Here is an 11,859-nt window from a genome sequence, read left to right as displayed (position 1 = left end):
TCCGGCAGGAGGGGCGGGGGGGGCTGCCTTTTTGTGAAAGTGTGAGTCCAGAGGGGGCTCTTGGGGGGCTCCATCAGTCTGCCATTTCAAGCACAAGACAGCCATGAACGGAGCGCCAAAGCTAAAGCCACCCGACTGCAGGCCAACGAGGGCCTGAGCTCCCACCAGGAACGGCCACAGCACTGATCCTCGGGAGAGACGGACCCTCGGCTGACACTCTCCAGCCACAGCAGCAGCAGGCACCCATTCAATGGCAAACGGGCTGGACACACGAGAGGGGGAAGCAGAAGCGTGAGCATTCGTGGCCTGGGCCTGTAGCAACCAGGGGAAGCACAGCCACTGCCTAGAGGGCAGCCGCCCTCCTTCAGCAGCCAGAGAGCAAGCAGGCTGCTGCCCCCTGGGCTGCACACCCACCCGGAGAGGGTGCTGGGAGCAGGCTTGGGCTGGAACTGGGCAGGAGCCGGAGTGGTGGAGGTGCAACCGAGCCCTCCTGGCCAGATCTGGTTAAGAGCCTGAAGAGCCCCCAGAGCTCCTGCCGCCCCCAGCCCCCCCCGAAGTCCTCGCCCCCCCCCCAGCTTAGCTTTGTCAGAGGAGCTGCCTGCTCCAGCCTGCCCCGTGCAAACGCAGCGTGGGGCAGGGGGAGGAGGTGGGCAGAGGCCACTTGGGCTTGGCAGCAGCGCCACCTCCAGGGCCGCCGTGGGATTGGTGGCCCTGGAGCAAATCCGCCAACGCAGAGGACGCTCCCGGCCATTCAAAGGTCTCCCAGCGGGGCGCTGGAAGAGTTGTGAAATGCCACGACAGGATCACAGTTTAAATCAACGGAATCTCTTTTAATTGAACAGATGGGGGAAGTACATTGCAAGCTGGTCCCTTGTGGCTTTGGGGTGATGTTTTACACGGGCCACCCATCTCCCCACAAGGTATTCACGTTTCCCTTTGGGCTGAACCGTGCCGCCTTGTCCTCCCTCGCACCCCGACACAGAGCCCGTGTCACTGAGGGGATCCATCCCACTATCTCCCCGTGAAATAGCCAAGGCCTGCCCCCTGCCCGCCAAAGCAGGGACAGCAAGAAGCACCGGGCAGCAAGATGGCCGTAGGCCATGGGGCGCACCTCAGACCCCAAGGCCACACGCGAGGGGTCGTTCCGCGCACCAGCTGCCTGGGGTGCGGTGGGCAGGACTCAAGAGCGAGGGGGGGCAGGAGGCCCGCTGCTTCCAATCCCCCCTCCCCACCACAAGCGGGAGTCTCCCTGGGGCCCAAAGTCAGGCAAAGCTCCCTACTGGGCACTTGGAGGCAGAGCCGGCTCCATCCATTCCAACAGAGAGACCTTTACTGAACCCCTTCCGGGATCCGCCCACGTCCCGGTGCTTCTCAGCTCCGGGTGAGAAACCAAAGGGCCTGAGAATGAGAGGAAGAGGGCCGGGCATAGAAGCCCAGCCACCTCTGGGCCGGGATTCACAGCCCCTGCCAGAGCCACCACAATCAAGAGGGGGGCTGGTGCTGCTTCCGGTGCCGCAGCATTTCTGTGGGGCTGAGAAGGAGGCTCTGCTGGCAGTCAGGGCAGTGGAATGGGCGCTGCAGGCTGGAGGGGCCGGAAGAGGGCACGGCTGCATCTTCGGCAGGGCCTGCGGCACAAGGAGAACAGGGTAAGGAACACCCCCCGGCCCACGATCACACCCCTCTGCTGGCAGAGGGAGAAAGGGGAATACTCAGTCCTCAACCTAGGGGTGGGGGGGGGCACGAAGAGGCCTAATCCCCGAAGGCCTGGCATTCCCTCCCCGCCCCCTCCGCCACACACCCCGAAGACTCACCTTCCAGGGTGGGATCCTGCTCGGGCCCTGGGGACCGGCAAGCATCCTCGTGCGCCACCCGCTCCAGAGGCGTGAAGGGCATGTACAGGCCGCACCGCGGACACGTCCAGAAGCAGCGCAGGCATTCACTGTAGAGGTCCCCTTCGCCCTGCAGGCCGCGGACATGCCAAGACCAGCTCAAGCCCCAGTGAGCCAGGGGAGGGCCCAAGCCACTGCGCAGGCCCCGCCGGGCAGCCGCTCCCTCCCACTGCTCCTCAGGGCACAGACCCCACATGCACCCCCAGGGGGAACGCCACTCACACGCACGCACGCATACACGCACGCACGCACTCTGCACTCACCGCCAGGCAATTAAAGGTCAGGATGGCGCCAACCCGGTGGCCACCCTTCACTTCATCGGGGACCGTCTCTGCCCCCTGGAAGAGGGAGGGAAGCCCCCCTGCTCCCGCAGCAGCCACCGCCTGCGGCCCCACGTACAGGCTCTGCTGCTCCAGCGGCGTCATTCGCCGGAGGCCGTACTGCACCTGGCAAGACAACGGAGCGAGCGAGCGAGCCATCCAGCTAAGGTCCCGTCCCACAGGCAGAGCAGGGCTACTCCGGCTGCAGGGCTACTCCGGCTGCAGGGCTACTCCGGCTGCAGGGGCCCTCCGCCAGAGCCTCAGGCAGAGAGAGAGAGAGAGAGAGGCTTGCTGCCCCTCACCGGGAGATGCCTGCCTGCCTGCCTGCCTGCCTGCCTGCGGGATGGAAGCGGGCCTTTGCACGTGCGCAGCGGGGGTTCTCCCACAGAGCTCCAGACCCTGCCCAAGCGAGCAGCCCCTGACCCCACCCAGGCAAGCAAACCCACCTCAGCCTCCAAGAACTTCAGCAGCTGCTGGGTGAGCTGTCGCACCTCCCGGGCGCTGGGGCGCTGCTCCTCCACTTCCGTCTCCCTTCCGCAGCCTGCCCGGCTCTCCAGCTGCTGGTCCAGGACCTTCTCCCAGGAGGCCCGGAGCTGCAGGGCTGTGCGGAGCATCCGCAGGGCCGCCTCCGCCACAGGGATCTGCAGCTCCAGCCACGAGTCAGCCACGACGCGCGTGCAGTCGGCGTTGGTGTCCAGAGAGCGCGCCAAGAGCAGCAGGGCCTGCGGTGGGGGTGGGGGAGGAACAGAGGGAGGTGTCGGATGCCTGCCCTCCTGGGACGTGGGGAAGGGGGGGGCAGCCCCCTGCTCCAGCAGGCCCCTCACCTGCAGTGCAGGAAGACGGAGGCAGTTCACCAGGTAGGGCTTGTTGGTCTCCAGCAGTGAGACGAAGGCCAGGATCTGGTGGCGGCTGCTCAGTCCCTCTGCAAAGCAAGGAGGCTCCTTGACATCCCATCGACACGTCACACACTCTTAAGCTTATTCAGCTTGATGAAGTCTTCCCTAGATCTTAATTTTCCCAAGACAGTTCAATCCCTCGTCCCTGCCCCACCCCCACCCCACGACTCCAAATCTCCACATTGCTTCGTTTGCAGCAAAATACCGAAGCTGCCGCCAGTCTCCCACCGCGCAAGACACCCTCCCAGCCTGGCTGAACTCCAGGATGTCCACCCCACCCTAGCCAGCCGCCCCACGTCTTCCAGAACCAGGGCCAAAGCAGCTGCTGCCGCCACCCTCGCCAGAGCCCAGCAGAGCACCTTTGTGACCTCCAGGCTCAGAGGGTCTTTTCTCGGCTGGCTGGAGCAGCTCCGGAGACTTGGCGAACATGCTGGTGGGGTGCAGGACAACCCCTGCCTTCTCCTTGGTGTGGAAGATCTGGAAGCAAAGCGGCAGCGGCAGCGGGATCAGAGTGGGATCAGCAGAGCTCAAGCCCCCCACAGACCAGGGAGGCCACGCAGCCTGACGTCCGTACATACATCTCAGACCACGCCCCCCCCCCCCGTGCAGCTCCCCCCTGAAGACGGCCCAGCAACTGGATGGAGGAACCAGCAGGCCAGACGCAGCGCTGCCGCCAGATTGCCCGAGGGGGGTGGGGGGCACACCCACACTTGCCTGCTCTGAGTCCTTGCGGGTCTTGTTGAAGGGGTCTGGAACAGCCAGCTGGGGGTAGAGGCCTCGGCCCAAGACCAGCTGCAGGAGGGCCAGCTGGCCCGGCGAGAGCGCGTGGGACAGGGAGGAGGACGCCCGCAGCTCGTCCACGTTGTGCCGCAGCTGGAACTTCACATCCTGGAAGCAAAGACGGAAGGGGTCCAGCCAAAGGAGAAGGGGTGGGGGAGACGCAACCCCACCGCAGGACGAGGGCTGCAGCAATGGGCAGCTGGCTGGAGCAGCTCAGCAACCCCGACCCCCAGGTGCCCAAGCCCAGGCTGAGCCCAGCATCCACCTCGCTTCGGAAGCACCGAAGAAGAGCCCTGGAGCTGAACGAGGCCCAAGAGGGCCCCCTCCGGCCCTCACCCTGCTCCTGACCAGGGCCCCCAAGCAGAACATGGGCCCCCCAGAAGCTGGCGCCCCTAAGCTCACTGCCTCCGGTACTGGAAGCCACTAAACCAATCAGCCCTGGCCAGCTTCTCCTCCAGGAATTTGTCCCTCATAAAGCCACCCGCGTTGGTGGCCGGCGCCACATCTTGTGGCAGTGAATTCTAGTTGAACCACGTGCTGCGTGAAGAAGGGCCTGCCACCAAGCAGCTTCGTGGGAGGACCCTGCTGGGCTCTGGTACTCTGAGAGAGGAAGGGCACGTCAGGCGCCGCTTTGAACCCCTCTATCGCGTCGGCCCTCGCTTGCTCACTCGCTGTTTCTCTCAGCTGAACAGTCCCAGCTGCTGTAAGCTGCTTCCCTCTCAGGGGAGATGCCTTGGATCGTTCCAGGGGGCCCTTCCTGCACGTTTTCCAGCTCTACAATATCCCCTTTCAGGCGGGGAGACCAGAACTGGGCGCAGGAGTCCATTCATGGTCGCGCCAGAGGTGCGTCGTTTCCCGAGGCCTTTCCTAGTGATCCCCTGGGGTGCTGTTCTGCAGCCACCGCCTAGCCGGCCTTGCGGCCCAGAGAAAGCTACCAGAGGGTCCCGGCTTTCAGCATCCTACCTGGCAGTCTAAATGTTGCCCGGACCCATGTTTCTCACCCGCACCCCCCACGCCTGCACCGCACCTGAATGTCCAGGCCACGTCTGGCCTCCCTTTCTTCTCCGGAGGAAGAGCCGGACAGGTCCTCCTCCCGCGGAAGCCGCAGCACCTTCCGCCGCCTCCCCTCTCCCTGCTCGTGCTCCCGCTTGAGCCGGTACAGCTCCCGGCGTTCCCGGTGCCGGCTCTGTCGTGTGTAGGAGTCCCTGGGCCGGGCAGAAGGTTCCAGCAGCTGGTGATCCCGGAGCAGCTCCTGGCCGAGACGCATGAAGAGAATGTTGGCTTCCCAGCAAACCCACGCCGAACAGCCCCCGTCCCTCCCCACCTGCTGCCCTGTTCCTCTTCCTCCCCGCCCGCTTTTCTGCAAAGCCCGGCTCCCCAGGAACGGCAACCGGCAGGCTGGGCCCGAGGAAGCCCCTTCCCTTCCCCACCTGCTTCAGGAAGGGTGGCCACAGCGCCTGGCCTGCTCCTGCTCCAGCACTGACAGCCCCGCTGCCCCCCCCCCCCATCGCTGCCCCTTCCCAGCTGCGGACCCACCTGGAACTGGCGCCGCAGGTTGGCAGCCTCGTAGAGCCGGTGCTCCTCCAGGCCCCGACGCCGACACCAGCGGCGGGATCCACCGCGACTCTGGGATTTCTCCTGCCAAAGGGGAAGGCCGGGCAGCACCATCAGGACACGAGGGACGGAGCCCAGCCCAGAGCAGGCAGCCCAGAGGGCCTCCCCATAACCCTGCGCAGAATCCGCACCAACCAGGAACAAGCCCCCAAAGAGGGTACAAATGCCGCTGAACAAAACCCCCTTTGGCTGGGGAGCCTGGGCTGCACCCTGGGGGTGGGGAACCCCACCTTAGCCATGGACTCAGCAGGAGGCCCGGTGCCAGCTGCTCCTCCCTCCCCGGCCTCAGCTGCCCTGTCCGTGCAATGGGAACAAGAGCAGCCTTGGGTTCCCCCGGGCGGCAGCGACAAGGGGTGCGTTGCATAGTGGAAACGCTCCACAACCCAGCGTGAGGTTCCTCCACAGCCTTGGAAGGGGCAGGCTTGGGTAGCGGGGGTGGGGGGAGGGGAGGGGAGGGGAGGGGAGAGGGATGGCAGGAGCCAAGGAAGGAGCCAAGGAAGGAGCACGCAAAGCACAACCTCCCTCCTCCCCGCTGCCTCCAGCCCCAAGCAGATGTCTCCTAACTCTTAAATGCTGGAGGAAGAGCCGGGAGCGTGAGGCCCAGTCCCACACCCACACCCACCTGCACCCAGGCGTCAAAGACGTTGAGCAGTGTCAGGGCATCCCCCAGTGGGCTCTCCAGGGGCTGCCGGGCAGTGGCCCAATCAGGGTCACTGCGTCCGCTGCTGCTGCGTAGGAACGGCGAGGGCACGCTGAGGGTGGCAGCAGCGGTCAAGGTGGGCGCAGCCAGGCCAAAGAGGGTCCCCAGCACCAGCATCTTCCCTGCAGAAGGATGGACAGAGGGGCCCTCAGCCATGGGGGAGGCACGGCCCAGCCCGCTCAGAGCTTTGCCAGCCGGCCCCCACCACAGCACAATGCTCACGGCTCAAAGCCTGCCTTGCGGATTGGGGGGGGTGTACGTTCATCTGCAGTTCCTCAGTGCTGCGGGAACGCTCTCTGTGCATGCTCAGAGGAACTTGGATATGGGGCTGTAACAACCCTGCACAGTCAGCCCAGCGAAGCTGAACAGGCCCCGGCTGCCCCACTCCCGGCACTGCCCTCCCAGAGGCCCAGCCCACACTCACCTATCACCACGTCCACGGGCAGCTCGGCCAGGAGGCTGCCAATGGGCGTGAGGTTCTCCTCAGAGTCCAGAGCCCCCTGCTGCTTCAGGTAGCCCACGGCCGTCTCCAGGCTGGCCGACGGGGGAGGCTCCAGGAAAGGGAAGGCCCGGGGGTCCCCCAGCCCCATGCTCTTCATCTAGGCCCAGGGGAGAGAGGCGGCACGTGGGTCCCCCCTTCTCAAGCAGCATCCACACACCCTCTGGCCCAGGGCAGGCAAACGCAGGCGCTGGGTCCTTCTGCCCAACCTTCAGACCATCCACACACAGGCGCCAGGGCGTTTGTCTGCCTCCTGGCCCCCAACACTTTCTCCCCCAGCTGCTGGACCAGGGGTGCTGAAGACCACGCCTGGGGCCTTCCGCACCGGCAGAGCCCAGGTCACGGCCCTCCGCTTTGGAGAGAACAGAATCCGGCCGTAGGGAGCTGAGGCCCACCCAGGGCCTCCTGCCTCCCCCAGCAGCCACACCCACACACCAAACTCTCCACCCAAGGGTGACACAGGGAGGTTCAGCCTGTTCAAGAAGGGGCCATCGGGAGCGTACAGAGAGAGGGAGAGAGAGACGGGCCTGAGCCCGGCCTCCCACAGCGATCGGCCCCAACTCCGCGGCTCCCTCCTCACCTGCAGAACCAAGGCATCGAGCGCTACTCGCTGGATCTCTGGCACCGGGTAGGCCGCAAAGGCGTCGTAGTCCGACTCGGCATAGAGCCGGTAACAGACGCCTGGCCCCGTCCGGCCCGCACGGCCCTTGCGCTGCTCAGCGCTGGCTCGACTGATCCAGAACTCCTGCAGCCGCTGCAGCTTGGCCTTGGGGTCGTAGCTGAGCTCCTTCACCTTCCCTGCAAGACAGAAGGTCGAGAAGAGGAGAAGGAGGAGGAGGCAGTGGCGGCAGCAGTGGCAGCCGGCTGCAAGGCCTCCCCGGAAGCGACGCCATCCACAGACAGAGGGGCACCAGCGACGCGAGGATTGGGCCCGAAAGAATCCTGCAAGTCACACACATTTGCACTGGTGTACAGAAGGCCGCTTGCCCTCGTCGCAGCTAATCCCCACAGGCTTTCCTGAACCGCTGGAGATCTGGCTCAGCCCCACGCGACCTTCGGAGAATTTGCCCAGCAAAGCCCACGTGCTTTCAAGCTGAATGACTGGAGCCCTGTTCCCTTAAAAGAACGGCGAGGATCCCATTTCTGCACCATTTCCACATTTCACAGAGCAGACGTGAAGGACACACGCTGACCTGCTTGTACCCCAGGTGGGGAAATGCCTCCTGCAGTTCTCCCCCTCCTACCAGACCCACATCCAGGCTGGGAAGGAGGGGCAAAGGCTCACCGTACACCTAGCGAACTGCAAGGGCCAGAGGAGCCGGCTCTTACCCGAGTCCACCACGAATCGGACGCCATCGATGGTCACCGACGTCTCGGCAATGTTGGTGGAGATGATGCATTTCCGGACGCCTGGGGGCGGCATGTCAAACACCTGCCAGGGAAGGACAGGGGGGCAGAGGGGGGGGGCAGAAGCGTCAAGGAAAAGGGGAAGTTGCAGCCCCTGAGCCTGCACATGTGCAGCTGGCCCAAGGGCCGCGGGTGTAAACCCCCAAGAATCAATTTCTTCTTTTTAAAAATGCCCCTCCCCTTGCGTGACAGAGAAGGCATCAGCTCACAAGAACAGCAACTTTGCTGGAGGGCGGCCCAAAGCTCTTTCGAATGAGCAAGACATGCAACTGCTTTGAAAGAGAACCCAAGCCCTTGTCATGGGGCAAACAGCCCCTGCATAGCGGGGCGGGGGGGGCAGTATTTTCCACAGAGCTCTCGGACTGCCTTTCCACCGCTTGTACCACGCTGCCTCCCGTGTGAGAGAGAGAGCCACAGCCAGGGCACATGCCAGCCACTGCTGCAGCAGGCGAGACACAGCCTTCCGCTGAGACACAGCGACAGGCATGGACAGGGCTGGCAGGGTGCCGCGTCACCCCACAGGCTGACGTTGCGAGGCATCCGCCGGCCAGCCTGTCCCAAGCCTCTTACCTAATCGGGGAAGCCCTGCCCGCCCCTCAACACATGCACACAGCCCTTTCCCGAATCCTCGCAGCGCCTCCGCTCCACGCACGACTCCCAGAGGCAGGGTGGGGGAGAGGCCCAGCCCCCCGTCCCGCCCCACCTTGTCCTGCTCGGCCACAGAGAGGGTGCTATGAAGAGGAAGGACCACCCAGCGCTGCGTGAGGGTGGCGTAGGTTTGCGCGGCCTCCACGAGGGCCCCAATCTCTGCCACGCCGCTAAGGAAGACGAGCAGGTCTCCCCTTTCCTCCGGGGGATACTTGTGGTCGATGGCCTGGAGCACCCGCAGGAAGGGCCGGGGGTCCAGACGCTCCTTACGCCCACTGGTTTTCTCCTCGGGCCGGATGGGCTCATACAGGACCTGCGGGGCGGACATAAAGCGAGCTGTAAAGCACGGCCCGTGCTCCATTTGGCGCCGGGGGGGGGGGCTTTCCTTTCAACGCAGCCCCTGGCAATGCCAGAAACACACAGACAGAGCTCAGACAGAGGGACGAGGGCGAGAGAGGTCAGGGTTCGGGCAAGCCCTCCGCCCCATCCATAACACAGATGTTGCTGCTGCTGCTCTTCACGGCCTCAACTGTCCCGGCCCTTTCAGGCAACTCAAATAAGAACGCGGCCGGCTGCTCTCCTCCCCCAATCTCTGCTGTCTCCATGGCAGTCCCTCAGTTCCAGCTTCTCCTGGAGAAGACGACCGGGCGGCTTCAGAGCACCAGAAGGGCTTCACAGGCCGGCCTTTGGAGCACCAGCTTGTGGGGAGAACCAAATGCCTGGTCGCAAGAAGGGAAACCCAGCCGCAGAGCTCTCCCACTGCAGGGCAGCTGCAGCAGCTCAGGCCATGAGCAGGCCACGAATGCATCGCCATCGCCGCCGCCACCGCCCATTCATCCCGCTCCAGCTCACCGTGATGGGGAAGAGCCGTCCGGGGACCTGCACCACAGGGGCCCCGCCAAAGTAGTCCGCAAAGAGCCGGATGTTGATGGTGGCAGACATGAGCACCAGCTTGAGGTCAGGCCGGGCCAGCAGGAGCCGGCGCAGGACGCCCAGGAGGAAGTCGGCGTGCAGGTGGCGCTCGTGCACCTCGTCAGCGATCAGCACGCAGTAGCCGGGCAGGGTGGGCTGGCGCTGGGCCTGGCGCAGAAGCAGCCCCTCCGTCAGGAAGACAACCCGCGTGGCTGGCGAGCGCGTGCTCTCAAAGCGGATCTGGTAGCCGACCTGCACAGGATGGGAAATGGAGGGAGGGGCTGTTCCCAATCAGCCCACAGGTGGAGGAGCCCAGCAGGGCCAGGTCCCCAGGCATTCCACGGGTTTAAACACCTTGCTGTCCACCCCCACCCCGTGTCCGGAGCTGCCTCCCAGAAGGCCTGTGTGACACACACACACACACCCCTGGCTTCCTCCCCATCCCACCTCAAAGCCAACACAGCTCCCTTCTTCCCATCCTCTGCTGCCTCCAGGGGGCCTGGAATCGCCTCCGCATGCAGGGGCCCAGAGCGCCACACCCCCTGGACAGCCCCTCCTCTGCAGCTTCCCCTGTGACAAACGTTTGATTGGAGCCTCCTTGGGGCAGGGACTTGTCAAGCCTGTTCTTTGTAAAATGCCACGTACATCAAAGGCCCTTCGTGAACAAACAACCCAACCACCCAATCAGGGGGGGGGGGGGAGGCTGATGCAGCTCCTTTTGCTGTCCGCCCTATACCTGTCCACCCAGTTTCCTGGAGCCGGCCTGGTAGCCATAGTCCTGGGCTCTGGGGGAAGCCCCACTCCAACCCCCCAACCCCCAACTCAGGTGGGGATGCCACAGGAAGGGCACTCTGCATATGCTTCCGGGCGCACTTGTGTCCCTCCCTTGCAGGTGGCGGCCCTTCTTCGCCACTGGCTCACCTGGTCCCCGTACTGCTGCAGGCTCTCATGGGCCACCCGCTTGGCCAGGGCGATGCAGGCGATGCGGCGGGGCTGAGTGCAGGCCACGTGGGCGTAGCCGGCGGCCAGAAGGTACTGGGGCACTTGGGTGGACTTGCCGCAGCCCGTGTCCCCGGCCACCACCACCACCTGGCTGCTTGCCACGGCCCGGAGCAGCGGCTCCCTGTAGCGGGCCATGGGCAAGGCGGCCCGTTCCCGCTGCAGCCGCGCCAGGCGGGCAAAGCTTTGCTTCTGGCAGAAGTCCAGGAAGTGCAGGAGGGCCAGGCGGAACTCCCGCACCCGAGCCGGGGCCACGCCGGCCAGCTCCCGCACCGGCACCCGCAGACAGATGCGCTCTCGGGGGTCGTACTCCCGGGGCAGCCCCGCTGGGGGCCCCGGGCGGAGCTCAGGCGCAGGCGACCCGGGCCCCTCCGGCCCCTTCTGCCGGCTGCGGAAGCGACGCAGCCGCTCCCAGAAGGACCAGAACTCGCGCCGCTCCTCAGCGCTGTGGCCCGGCAGGTAGAGGTCCTCCAGGCGGGCCCGGGTGGCGGGGCAGCCCCAGTCCCAGCGGCCCTCCTCCGCCTCCTCCATCTCCGGAGTTGTGAAGGGCCAGGGCCAGGCGGGCTCCCCGGATCTGCAGCTCAGCCCCTCGGGGCCCACCGGGCAGGGGCCACGAGGGCTCCCACGGCCCGGATCCGTACGGCGGGCTCCCTTCTGCGCGCTCTTCCCAGCAGGCAGCGACCCGGGGGTGCGAAGGGGCCGAGGCCGGCTCTCCCGGGGCTCTGCAACCCCACGGGCTGCCGGGGGGCGGCCCAGGCGCCGACGCGGCCGAGGGGTCAGGAGGTCGGGCGAGGGGGGGTCGCCACCCCCAGGACCTGGGAGCAGCAGCAGAGGCGGGGAGATGAGGCAGCGCGCCGGGAACCCCCCACTCCCCCGAGAAGCTCCCACCCCGGATCCCTAAGGAAGAAAACAAAGCCCCCCCCCCGGTGCCCAAGCGTCCGCTCCGCGCGCGAGCCTCTTCGCATTCCCACGTTCTTCCGCCTCCCAGGAACTTTTGCACGCGTCTTCCCTCTCCGCCAGCCCGCGGGCGTCTCGCCCAGAGCGGGCTGCTATTGAGCATGCTCAGTACGCGCCACCGACGCTGCCCGGGCGAAGCTTGCCCTCAGTCAGAGCGGGCCTGCCTGGGTTATAGACCTAGAAGTTAGAGTAGCGCGCGCGGTGCGCCTCCCGGGTTCACTCGCGATGTGCGTGGGCC

The 11,859-nt window shown here is 65.6% G+C and overlaps 1 protein-coding gene across 1 annotated transcript; it reads right to left on the bottom strand.

Moving 5' to 3' along the window:
• Positions 1-809: 809 nt before the first annotated feature.
• Positions 810-11,195, bottom strand: DHX34 (DExH-box helicase 34). The gene is made up of 16 exons (XM_063139732.1): positions 10,587-11,195; positions 9,606-9,917; positions 8,809-9,066; positions 8,028-8,130; positions 7,279-7,496; positions 6,624-6,798; positions 6,122-6,321; positions 5,422-5,523; positions 4,913-5,137; positions 3,820-3,993; positions 3,465-3,582; positions 3,034-3,131; positions 2,656-2,931; positions 2,153-2,335; positions 1,812-1,959; positions 810-1,625 (listed from the first exon to the last, which is right to left on the bottom strand). The coding sequence occupies exons 1-16, from the start codon at positions 11,193-11,195 to the stop codon at positions 1,483-1,485; spliced, it is 3,342 nt and encodes a 1,113-aa protein (XP_062995802.1). The 3' UTR covers positions 810-1,482.
• Between the last annotated feature and the right edge of the window lie 664 nt (positions 11,196-11,859).

The sequence above is a fragment of the Elgaria multicarinata genome, chromosome 13 (genome assembly GCF_023053635.1).
Source record: "Elgaria multicarinata webbii isolate HBS135686 ecotype San Diego chromosome 13, rElgMul1.1.pri, whole genome shotgun sequence".
Lineage (NCBI taxonomy): Eukaryota > Metazoa > Chordata > Lepidosauria > Squamata > Anguidae > Elgaria > Elgaria multicarinata.
This window is presented reverse-complemented; position numbering and strand designations above follow the sequence as displayed.